At 39.5% G+C, this 13292-nt stretch overlaps 1 protein-coding gene across 1 annotated transcript in view; it reads left to right on the forward strand.

Moving 5' to 3' along the window:
• The first annotated feature begins 1817 nt into the window (after positions 1 to 1817).
• The window catches only part of vps53 (VPS53 subunit of GARP complex), a 49091-nt gene continuing 37616 nt past the window's right edge, over positions 1818 to 13292 (forward strand). Inside the window, exons 1-4 of the mRNA XM_084718152.1 lie at positions 1818 to 1952; positions 3104 to 3184; positions 6318 to 6367; positions 6464 to 6530. Of these exons, the coding sequence (XP_084574278.1) occupies positions 1866 to 1952; positions 3104 to 3184; positions 6318 to 6367; positions 6464 to 6530 (285 nt within the window). The 5' untranslated portion in view covers positions 1818 to 1865. The remainder of the gene's footprint in view (positions 1953 to 3103; positions 3185 to 6317; positions 6368 to 6463; positions 6531 to 13292) is intronic.

The raw sequence follows: 13292 nt of genomic DNA on the forward strand, positions 1-13292 counted from the left end.
TTGGGTTTTACGTTACCTTAGAATGAGTTTTTTTTTTTGTATCCACAGACAGGGTTGGTCATCTTCTATGGAGGAAGTCCTGGTGCAGCACCATGTTTCTACAATACCCCAGGATGGACAAACCAAACACAGATTAAAATAAATAAATCACAGAGATCATAAAGCTTACGTCTGTAGAACATAACAATGACAGCCAGTCCATCAGACAGCAGCCCCCCTATCCATGAATAAGACCCCCCCCCCCAGACTGAACACTAACCCTCCATAGACACCAATAAATTCTACACATTGGTCCTTTTAGTTGGAAAATAAGAATGCGAAGAGGGCACAATAGGTCTTTAAAAAATAATTCTCTGGCACCATGTTACCACTTCTTGTTCTGATTAATGCATGTATTTGTATTCATGAATAAAATACTACTCTTATGTCACAGAACCACGCAGACAGACCTCACTGCACTATATGGAGTCTGATGCCCACCTTCAACAGCTCTTGCTGTACAAATGGTTACCACCCTGTATACAAGTTCTTTTGATCCCTTGTAAAAAAAAACACCATCAAACAAATTAATTTTGCAGTAGTTTAAATAGCTACATCTGAAAGCTTTGAAAAAGCTGGGTTTGCCACTTTCTGCTCTTGGGTGCAGAATGGGGGGTGGGGTTGCAGGCTTTATTTATGTCCCTATCACGTACCTTGCTCTGTGGTTTGAACAACTGTAAATCCCACACTAAGTGTAAACATGCTAAGAATTAAGTAAACCAGTAATTCTCAAAGTGTGAAGCCCCTGCAGGTGGGCCTTGAAAAGTCATGAAAAATTAATAAATAAAATGGTTTAACATTTCTATTTCATAGGTTTGAACTTAACATACAATATTTAGGATTATGTGACCTAGTTTAACAGGTGTTACAGTGTATTTGGTGACCTGTCCCACTAACACTGGAGTGTATCACGTATCTTATATCTTGTCATCGGTATGACTGTGTCAATCAGAGTTGTTTCTAAATGACTGATAGGCACAAAAGGCTTTGGAAGTGGTCCAGTGGACCACCTCAGCAGGCAGCTGCGAAACAGCTACAGTCGCTGCAATGTAATCCTTGAGGGCAACTCTGCCCATCAAAGTATGTCCACTTAAAGTGACAGACTCAGGTTGTCTGACAGCAGTATGGAAGGGATCCCTACAGAGATAGACCTTTTTATTAAGACCTTTTTTGTTTCACCAGAAACAGCCATTGTGTCACTTTCATCAAAGCCCTTTATTCTATTGGTGAATGTGTAACACTAATAATAGAAACAGGAAACCAGTCTGCTTTGAACATCAGCTAATAACAAGCTAGATACATGAAAAAAATTATTCAATTATTCAATTATTCAATGACTCTACTCTCGACTGTTACATTTTGGCAACCAATCAAGAAGCCATTTCTTCTTCAGACAAATATCTGAGTAAAATTTAACTACTGACATGCACTTCTTACAAATTTAAGAAACTCAAAACAACATTCAATTTGGATTAGAACCTATTTAAAACATTAGGTTAAATTAAGAGGTTTTGAATACAGAACTTCCCTGTAAAAAGTTAATAATCCTGCATAGTTTCTTAACCTTACATTCAAAATAAGTGACAAGTTTTTTTCTCCTCAATGATGATCACGTGTTGTTTTGCATTATATATAATTCTCAAAGCCTTTCCAGAGTGTAAAACAATACGGGCAAACAGAACAGATGAGTTTGTTGTCGGTCTTTTCATTTATCTCTGATTTCCCGACAGTCGTGAAAGCACCGTTTCTCCAGCGTCATCAGGTATCCCAGAGTCCTCCTCACCAGGAAGTGTTATGCCGGAGAGGTCTCTGGTTTTGTTTTGACAATGATGGAGGAGGAAGAATTTGAATTTGCTGAGGATTTGGAGGCTATTTTGCATCTGACCCCAGAGGTGCAGCTGGCCATTGAACAGGTAACAGCTTCGCGTGTTTTTACCGCTGTGTTTAAACATTATCGCTGCTAACAGCTAACAGCCGGCCAGCTGTTAGCAGGCTAACCCCTGTGTGACACTGCTGCAGAACGACCGCTAGCAACAAAACAACGATTTCTCCACCAGTATTAACGGCATTTAGCTCACAGAAAAATTTGCCAGTTGGTTTAAAGCTTGGGTAAATGTTAACGTTAATGGGAAATGATGTGTGACGTTCGTTTATGAAGCTGTCTTTGCCTTTTACTCGCCGGTGACTGCCGTCGTGAATGTTAGGATAACGTTATAATGCATTAGGCTACATGTAACTGCATGTACAGCACATGCCAATTGTCAGTAATCATTAGCTAGCTTAATGTTATTTCAGGAAAACATTCATTAATGTTATAAGACTAGTTTGTATGTTGAAGTGACCCCCCCGTTTTGCCTGGGGGCACTTCTGCTATATGACAGGCCAGGAGCCAGTTAATTAAGGGATAGTTCACCCAAAAATGAAAATTGAGTCATTGTGCTCTCACTCTCATGCCGATTGAAGGTTGTTTTTTTAGTCCACGAAACACTTTCACAGTTTCACAGGAAAACAGTGTTGCAGCATCTCCCAAACATTTGAAGTGAATGGTGACCAGTTTTTCAACTGGAAAAAGAAAACATTAAATGCCTCCATACTGCTTGTCTGCTGTAATCAAAGTATCTTAAAGCCTCAACATGTCGTTCACTTGCGCGTGCACACTGTCACACCACACACACCCAGATGAGATGTGTGCACATGCACGTAAATGTGGCTCCAAGCTAAGGATCTACAGTGAAGATTTAGGGCAAGAACATGGTGTAAAGGGCGTCTGTCAAGTCAACTCGGCATGTTGATGATTAATTTAATAGTTGATTAATAATCAACCAATTGATTAATCTTTGCAGCTTTTATATGCAACTTCCCAAGCAAGAGCTAAGGGAGATTACTCAACATTTACTAGTTGGTATAAATAAACAAAAATTCCTAGTGTGAATCTGTTTAATTTAATTGTGAGTTAGAAAATGATAGGCAGTTCTTAAGTTGTATCACTGCAGTACACCGTTAAATATTCATGGCCGTCAGCCATAACTGTCTGACTGAACGTCGTTTGTCTTCTGTGTACCAGGTTTTCCCCAGCCAAGACCCACTGGACAGAGCAGACTTCAATGCTGTGGAATACATCAACACACTGTTCCCCACCGAGCAGGTACAGTGAAGTGACGCAGAAGAAACATCTGCAGTCAGACTGACATGCGTACTGTACCATCTATTTTAGTGTGGCCCAGTTGGTAGTTATATATTACACAAGTGGATTGGCGTTTTTTTTATTATTGTTGGTTGAGAACTGTTTGTGATTTACAGAAAAATCATAGCCTGTTCTATTCAGGTGTCCTAGTAAATCATGCTAGTGAGTGTGCTTACATGTGCACAAGTATCCTGGTAATGGTTCTGGTTTTTGGGGTATCTTGGTTACTGTGCATGTAAATGTCAAATCCTGGTTTCAGAAACCTGCATAAGGCCTTGTCTCAGTTTGAGAAACCTATGCTACCTGATGTTCTGATAGAAACCAGGATACTGTGGCATGAACATGAACACGTTTCTGAACACTGTTGGCACATAACAGTGGTTGACATATTGAGAGATCAAATTATAACTGCTTGCTCACGGATGATCAGAAAAATGGACACCATTAGAATTATGTATACAGAGATATGAATAGCCATGTTTCTCATGTTCTACATAAACATCATGTCCTGAATAAGGTCAAAACCAGAATTCTAGTTTGCATGTTACACACTCGACACAGTTTGTGTCAGGTTTGACAGGTTTTGACTTTGGCAGGTCTGAACAGTTAATTAAAATTTTATGGCCTCTGTGATTTTCAAATCGCATAAGGAGCAAAATGTGTGTCAAAATGCCATTGCAGATAAAATAGTGTCATCCTTGCCAACACATCACATTTTACATGCTGAACAAAACATCTTTATTTGGTACAGATCGCTGCAAAAATCACAGCATAATCACTTTAATCTGTTTTTCAATGAAAAAGACAATAATGGTTTTTAAAATTATCATTCCCTGTGATATGGCAAGCCCTAATCTTTGGTTAGTTGAGAATTATTTGCTGTTTACATAAAAATACTTTCAACTACTTTTCACAGAAGCTGTTTTGATTTGTCACAGTGGGAGAGGCACAGTTGTTAATTATAATGTAATATTAATGATCCTGTTCTATTCGGTTGTCTTAGTAAGTCCTGACAGTATGACTGTGAACCAGCATGCACAATACAAGGACGTTGAAACTAAAACAGCTAAATGGAAATAAGTGATCATTAATGTTATTATTTAAACCTGTATTTTTCTTACTGTGATGTGTCAAAATTTCTTACGTGAAAAAAGGCCTCTTGATCTTCGGTTTATGAAATATCTTTTATACTTCGTAAAGAAGTTTGGAACTTAGATTATAATTTTTGTCTGGATGAAAATGCATTTTGTTTTTATCTGACAGGAGTAATAGAACCTGGGGAGGATGAATGTAATGGATTGGTGTCTAGCTGAAATAAATTTTCAGTTTCTCTAACCTTGCTTAGGCTTTTAAAATCAAGGTAAAACAACTAAACACACACATGGATGAAACAGATTCAGAATAAATCCAACTAAACAGAAAAACGGGCCCTATATAAGTTCATATGCGTATGTCTGTGTGTTTCCAATGGAGAATATCAAAAGGTATTAAAAGACACATATCACATATACGAAGTTGACTCATTTCAATTTCACAGTGAACTAACATGCAGTTCAGCCTTGCACCCGTCATCAGAGCATGAGGGAATCATGCAATCATGCAGTCAATGGGAATCATGTCATTTGTATACATGAGTTAGTGTATGTGTATGTTTGTGTGTACTGCACATGCTGGTAATGCATTGATGTAAAGGTGCTGGTGTGTGTGTGAGTTTCTATTTATATCTGTACGTATGTGTATATGAACAGAATGTGGCAATGTGTGACCGTGTTGCACTATATATAATCTTAAAAAATAATATATAGCACACTTGATCCACATGTTTGAGTCTACTCTCTCTCCATGAGGGGTCACTGTAACCCTATAGTTTATGCCTATACACTTCAGAAGGAGTCTTTGTAGCGTGCATGCATTTTCACCCAGTTGGTTTTGTGAGGAAACACCTGCCTTGTATTTGACATACAGATGTAGTAGAACATATTTGTGTAATTTGAAGCAAAGTCTACATGGTTGGTCACAAAGTTGAGGCCATGTGTAAAACATAAATGAAAACAGAATGCAATTCCTTTTTGACTTCTGTTAAATTGAATACAGTAAAAAGACGGCATATTTAATGTTCAAACTGTTTTTTTGTTTTTTGTAAATTGCACTCTTTTTGAATTTGATGCCTGTAACATATTCCAAAAGTTGTGACAAGAGCAAGTTTGTCGCTGTGATACATCACCTTTTTATTTTAATAACATCAAGCATTTAGGAACTGAGGACACTTATATTTTAAGTTTTGAAAGTGAAATTCTTTCACATTCTTGCTTGATATACGACTTCAGGTGCTCAACAGTCGTACGCTGTGCTTCATAATACGCCACACATTTTCAGTGGGAGGCAGGTCTGGACTGCAGGCAGGTCAGTCTGGAACCCAAACTCTTTTACTATGAAGCCACACTGTTGTAACACATGAACAATGTATCTCGGCATTGTCTTGCTGAAATAATAAGGGACGTCTCTGAAAAAGATGTCATCTGGATGGCAGCATATGTCGCTCTAAAACCTGTTGGTATCTTTCAGCATTAATGTGGCCTTCACAGATATGACAGTTTCCTCATGCCATGGGCTCTAACGCATCTCCATACTATCATCACAGGTGCTGACCTCTGAACTTTGGGGCTTGTAACAATCTGGATGGTCCTTTTCCTCTTTAGCCCAGAGGACACGACACCTGTGATTTCCAAAGACATTTTTCACAATAGACTTTTTGACCTGTTCACTTATTCGATTGGATATAGGTCAGGAAGGATTTCCAAATCATTGCATTCTGTTTTTATTCACATTTTGGGTTTGTGTTTCTGTTCACAGACGAAACAGCAGGTTAAAGTAGCAAAATGATATAATAAAGTGTATTACTCAGAAAACAGTATATGTACTGGGTAATCCATCCATTCTCTCCTGTATACACAGTACTTGTCTTGTTGGCGACCCATAAAGTTGCAAGTGAAAACATAATTTTTCAACTTTAAGTCAAACATTATGATTTTTAGGATGTATAACAAAAATTCTTCATGTTTTCCTTATTTCCTGTCTTTGTATTTCCTGTCAGTCTTTGGCTAATATTGATGACGTGGTAAACAAGATTCGTCTGAAGATTCGGTGAGTTCAAGTCAATGATTTGATTGTACGTTTCTTATTTTTGTTTGTATTTTACCCTCAGTTTGACCAAGTGCCATTTTGTGTCACATTTGACAGGCGCTTGGATGACAACATCAGGACAGTGGTGCGAGGACAGACCAATGTGGGCCAGGATGGCAGACAGGTGAGTTAAACTACATGTCATATAGGAACATACTGCAGTGATTAGACAGCACTGATCTTCTACAAGTTTGTTTTTATGCAGTTAATTTAATTTTCCTTGTGGTAATATGGTGAGGAAAAAAATATTTATTTTATTTTAGTTACATTTTTCATTAAATGTTTAAGTTTTAAAGAAGTCCTTGAATAATATTTCATTATGGTGATGGTGGTAGAGAATGAGTCGATCACGAAAGGCTGATTGATGTAAGACAGAATTAAAATCAGTTGTAGAAACACAGCATGTAGGCCTTGCATGCCCATAATCGTGGAGACTTAAGGGATAGTTTGGATTGGACTGGTTGGCACACCCTCAGTTTGGAGAAGCAGAGAAAAGTAGCAGCACAGAAGATAAGCGATGTACTGCTGTGGACAGGGTCAGCAGCAGAATGCATTGTAGCCTCCTAAAAAAATGTCAACCTAAAAAAATCAGCATCAGTTTAAGTATACACTGTATTTAGAATTATTTCATGGCTTTTCCTTGCCATCAGACAGCCTTTTCCGATGGGAAACCGCAGTTAAATGAGGTAAATATCGCTCTGTCCTCACCAGCCAAACTCCATGGGTGAAATCAGTAATTTTATGTCACAGAACACCAGAGTTGCTGTTCTACTGCTGCCTAGATTTATTAGTTTATTTGTGTCATTGTGTGACTTCAGTAAATCCAAACTGTGCTTTTAAAGCACTGAGGTCACACAATAACACAAACCAGCTAACAGGTCAAGGCAGTAGTAGGCCAGGAGTTGCCATGTTCTGCAAGGTAAAATGACTGATTTTGTTTATGGAGTCTGTTTGATGAGGAGAGGGCTTGCAATGGTGGTTTCCTGTTGGCAAAGGCTATATGATGGCAAGGTAAAGTGGTGTAAATGTACACAGCGTACACTGAAACAAATATTGCTTTTTTTAAATAAACTATTAAATTAATCAGCAACTGTTTTGATGATGGCGTAATTGTTTTGAGTCATTTATTAATTAAAAAAGCTTCCAGCTTCTTAAATGTGACTATTTTCTGGTTTCTTTGCTCCTCTGTGACAGTAAACTGAATATCTTTGGTTTGTGGACAAAACAAGACATTTGAGGACATCATCTTGTGCTTTGGGAACCAGTGATCATCATTTGGACCAAACAATGAATCTATTGATCAAGAAAATAATTGTGAGATTAATCAATAACGAAAATAATCGTTAGTGGCATCCCTGCTTTTTTGAGGAAGATAAAATACACTTTTCTGCTTAGATTCTGTGCTGGTACTCCTCTCTGCTTCTCCAAACTGTGGGTGTGCCCACCAGCATCTACTGTTGGTAATTCACTGACAATTGATAAGTACCTCAAACAGCCCCACATCAAGCAAACCTAACTATTCTTTCTAACAACCACATGTGCAAATTGTACATACACACCACCAGGCCTGTTGTTCCCGTGGTGTTCAAAACAACATCCTTCTCGTGAAGTAAAACGGTGCCACAGTTTTCTCCCAACCCAGAAAAACATGTTCTTCCCGCTCGCCTGCTCTTTCCTCTCTCCACATTGCTTCCATGGAAAAGGACAAGATGACTCAGAACCATTCCCACTGCTCAAACTGCCCCTCTTTACGGAAAACACGTCTGGGAAATAGATTCCCGTATGTAAATACTTAAATTTCTTTTAAACCCGGGCTTTTGAGTCAATGCCTTTTCTTGTGGGAGCATGACGGAAAAGAGCAGCCCCTGCTGATTTAATCCAGCTCCTTGCTCTGTCAAGGAGTTGTGGCTTAAAGGGAACGTGACACCTGATGGGTGAGCCGTGTACGTTCTGACCAGTTGACATGATTAGGTGTGCGTTGTCGTCAGGGTGTCTGGCCTGGTGGCCCTGTCTTTCCCAGTTAGCTACCGTTTGGTAGCGGAAACGCTCTAAATCCCCTCCAGACCAATAACATTATACAGTCACACACAATAATTTTAGTTTGTTTTTCCAACCCCACAGTGCCATTCCAACATTTCCAGAGGGAAAAATCCTTTCTGCAGACGGAAAGATGAAGAGGTGTTCATTTCAAGATGGCGACTGAAACATAAAGACAGCAATAGAATAAAACCAACAAGATCAGCAATTTAGTCAGTTCTGCTGTTCGCTGAACTCACTCACTGAGCTAAATGCAATCCCCGGGTTGAAACCCAAGATGGTTACATTTATGGAGAAGGATGGAGAGTGCAAGATATGAGAGGGGGGAGAGAGAGAGTGGAGGAGGAGGAGGAGGAGGAGGAGGAGGAGGTCTGGGGAATGATTTCCCTTGTTTTTTTTTCAGTGGGGAGTCAGACAGTAATGTGCTGCAGGATTGAGAGTGTGGAAATGTGACTTAGTGGTCAGACCCTGGTCGCTAATAGAGAAGATATTTAGCGTGTTGATGGCTGTGTTACTGGGCAACAAAAAATCATTGTTTGATTCATCATTCATGATAAAGAGAAGGTGAAGTAGTGACTTATCATGTCATGTCCATAGTGTTTTTGCATGGGTAGTTCCAGTGAATGAATACCCAAACACTGAAATTGCTATAGTATAACATTAAAGGGATAGTTTGTATTATTTGAAGTGCAGTCGTGTGAGGTATTTATTGATTGTCAGTGTATTACCTACAGTAGAATGCAGTTGACACACCCCCAGTTAGGAGAAGCAGCAGGAGTACTGGTGTACGTAGGTAAGCAATGTACTGCTGCAGACAGGGTCAGCAGCAAAGTGTATTTGCTGCCTAAAAAAGGCCTAGTCAATATCAGTTCAAGTGTACGATGTATTTACAATATTTTCACCACTTCACTGTACTATCAGAAAGGCTTTTCCAAAGGCAAACCACTGTTATGCAAGCCAAGTATCACTTTCTCCAAACCAACCAGACTCCATTAATAAAGTCAGTCATTTTAATTCGCAGAACACAGGAGTTGCTGGTCTACCACTGCCACAACGAGTTAGTTTGTTTGTGTTATTGTGTGACTTTGGTGAATCTGAAATAACGTTTTAAATCACCAAAGTCACAATACCATGAACAAACTAACTGATCGATTCAGAGGTAGACCACCAATGTTTCCCCTAGCTTTTTTGCTTTTGGGGGGGGGGGTTCCTGGGCTGGAATGAGTGTGGTCCGTCGTTACCGAGCATTTGGGCCTGAATAAACAGTTAACACTGATTTGTGTTCACATTTTTTTTTATTTTAGCAATGGAACTATTCATTAATTTATTTATTTATGCATCTATCCATCCATCCATCCATCAGGCGCAGCGTTATGGGTGGGCCTAACGGGCCTGGGCCCACCCACTTATATAACTGGCCCACCTTAAATGACTGGGAGAACATACATTTTCTTAACTCTTATTTTTAATTATTAAAATCAGCATTTTAATTCACCCTTAAGACAGAAAAGTTTCCATTTGACAAAAAGATGTTACGCTTGCGCACACATGTCACACTATGGTGGTTGTTCATCAGAAATGATGACCAGTGTACTGAGGAAAGCTTATCATTGTTTTATTTGGAACTTAGATTATAAGTATATAATAAGAGGCGGGGCGTCTGTTGGGGGGGCGGGGTGCCCACCCAAGTACACTATAGGGGAAACACTGACCACAAACTCCTGTGTACTGTGAAACAGAATTACTGCTTTTGCCAGTGGAGTCTGGTTGAGCAAAAGAGAGGACAATGTTTGGCTATCTGAGGGCAAGGTAAAGCAGTGGAAATATCGTAGATGTAGTGTACGCTTAAATTGATCATGATTTTTTTCAGGTGGATTTTTTTAAGCGGCTAAAATACAATTTGCTTCTGACCCTGTCCACAGCAGTACATTGCTTAGCTTCCATGCTGGTACTCCTCTTTGTTTCTCTAAACTGGGGGCCTGTCAACCACCATCTCTTCTAGTTGGTCTAAATCATTGACTATCGATAAGCACCTCAAACAACCCCCCTTCAAATAATCCAAACTATCCCTTTAAGACAAATGCATACGCACGCAGCCTCGCAAGCTTACGCTGGTGGCAGTATGATTGACTGTAATACATGGTGTCCAGTGGCAGAGAGACAGACTCAATTATAATGACATGAACTCTGTCATTAACCAAAAACTTACGACAGCGCTCACATGTGGCTCATTTCTGCCCAATCCAGACTAATCCTCCTAACCTGATCTAATGATTTCATGTGGTCAGAGTATAACAGATGCTATTTCCTGAAGTGCTGAAGATTGTGGGAATCTCCAGACCAGTCTGACTGTGTTACACACACACACACACACACACACACACACACACACACACACACACACACACACACACACACACAGACACACAAAATAAATATCTGTATCTGGTTGTAGTCTTCCAGCCCAGAGTTTCCTACCAGTCGTCATGGCAATGCGGATACCACATGCACACCTGCTCCACAGTCAGCTGAGCTCAATATCATAACGCTAATGAAGGGATGTTTTTCATTTATTCTATCTTTCTTTTTCTTTTTTCTTTTTTTTGTAATGGAAATGAAGGACGTAAAAGCACTTTGGCTGGAATCTATTTGTGGAAGTCTGAGTTGGAGAATCTCATTAACGAGACCAAACATTTGTTCTCAGTTACTGCCCGCCATTCACATTCCTGTTAATTGATGGCTGAGCAGTTTTTTTTGTTTTTTTTTTTGTTTTTTTTTTTGCTATAGAGCGCTGCTGTGCGCAGGGGTATAAACACAGACACACACCCTGATAGTTAAGCTGTACTTGCTGCTTGCATGGTTGGCAACCTGGCATTTGGGTTTTTTTTCTTTTGGAGTGTGTGATTTTGTGTGTGTGCACTCTTTATAAGAAACACAGTGTCGGGTGGTCTTCCTATAGAATTGACATTAATGTAAATATTTAATGTTAAGTCAGAAGAGCCTGTTCACAGCTTGTTTTAGTTTCCATGCATTCATCTTCTCAGAGCTCAGTCTTTACTCTTTAAACTTTCTTTCTTCTGTCTCCTAATTTATTGTTTTGCAGCGCTTCTAATGTTCTGTTTTTGTATTTCTTTAAAAGAAATCTGGGTCACACTCTCTCTGCGGATTCTATCAGTGTGTGCCTCAATTATGTTCAGTGACTTGTTCAGTATAGCCTATTAAATCTGCCTTATTACATTATCTGAAAATACAAACTGTGCCAACATTTTGTATTGTTTTCCAGGACTGAAACTGAAGGGAAATTAAACAATCAGGGAGAAGGGAGGTAGCAGCAGCGTAGTTGCATCTTGATTTTTATAACAGTCCGTCAGAAAATGGTGCTTTGTTGTTATTTTGCCAGGTTTAGTTTTTACAAAACATTTTTTTAAACATGTGGAGTGATTCTATAAAAAGCACTTCCTGAGCTATTATTTTCTCTCTTAAGTGGAGCACTCTTCTCACCAAATTGTCTCCCAGAAGTGTTGTCATGAAGTGTTGTGCCCAGGCGGTGTTCCAGCTGTTGAGTTGATCTGATTCATTGTGTTTGGCCCTAAAATCAGCAGGTACTACATAATGTATATCAGAGGAAGGAGTGAAGTGCATCATAAGCATGCTCGAGCTTTAAAAAGAACTCTATAGTGTCGCCCGTGTGTGCCAATGCAGCATGTGCAGCTTATTGCATGTTAGGGATACGCTGGTGTGCATATGCGTGTTTGTGCGAGAGCAGATAACATCTCGGGCACGGAGGCGCCTTCTGGGCAGTGGTCTCTCTGTGCTTTCCTCAAGGCTAAATACAGGAAATGAGCGCTAGGAAGCGAGCCAGATTGACTCAGCTGAGTCTGCATGAGCGACAATTGCAGCCTTGGAGGTTCTGGCCTCCTCTGCATGCACTTTGTTTGCTCAAGAACTCCTCCAGGGAACCTCTTTAAAGATTCAGTGGCACTCCCTTCCTCCTCACTCTCAGATCAAAGAGTAATCACTTAACCTGCTTTCATTTTTTTTTTCCAGTTCATTTATCCAAATACCCCACAAACAAAGGGTTGTTTGAACCAGAGCTGCAGTGATTAATTGATTAGTTGATTGAAAGAAAATTTGTTTGCAACTATTTTTAGTTTAGGGCTGCAACTATTGATTAGTTATTTGGTCTGTAAAATATCAGAAATGTTGATCAGTGTGTCACAGATCGAGCAGCTCTCTTTTCGTCACAATGGTGCGGTAAAACGAACGCAGTACCAGCTGCTGCGATTCTCAGGCTCATCTCACGCTCCATCATCCCCTCACTCTAGAACAAGACCCCGAGATACTCACTTGGGGTAAGGACTCAGTCCCTACACTTAGTAGCCAATCCAATCCAATCCTGCTGAGAACCACAGCTTCAGATTTAGAGGTGCTGATCCTCATCCCAGCCGCTTCACGCTGGGATCTGAACCGATCTAGTGAGTAGTAGAAGTCACAGACCGATGATGCCATCAGAACCACATCATCTGCAAAAAGCAGCTTTGCAATCCTCAATAGTTATTTATTTATTTTAGGGTTACAACTAATGATTATTTTCAGTATCTGATAAAACATGGTGAAAAATATGCAGTGTGGATCAGTTTTCACATGTTGTTTTATCCTCAACCCAAAGATATTCAGGAGTAAAGAAACCAGAAAATATTCACATTTGAGACACTGAAATTGGGACATTTTTTATTAAAAAATTACTCGAAATGATTCATTACCATTGATGTCCATTAATTTAATAATTCATAAATAGGCAATTATTCGATTAATCATTTGTAGCTCTAATTCTGGTAAATGATTAATC

Source organism: Lutjanus erythropterus, chromosome 4 (assembly GCF_056507025.1).
Source record: "Lutjanus erythropterus isolate fLutEry1 chromosome 4, fLutEry1.hap2, whole genome shotgun sequence".
Classification (NCBI taxonomy): domain Eukaryota; kingdom Metazoa; phylum Chordata; class Actinopteri; order Lutjaniformes; family Lutjanidae; genus Lutjanus; species Lutjanus erythropterus.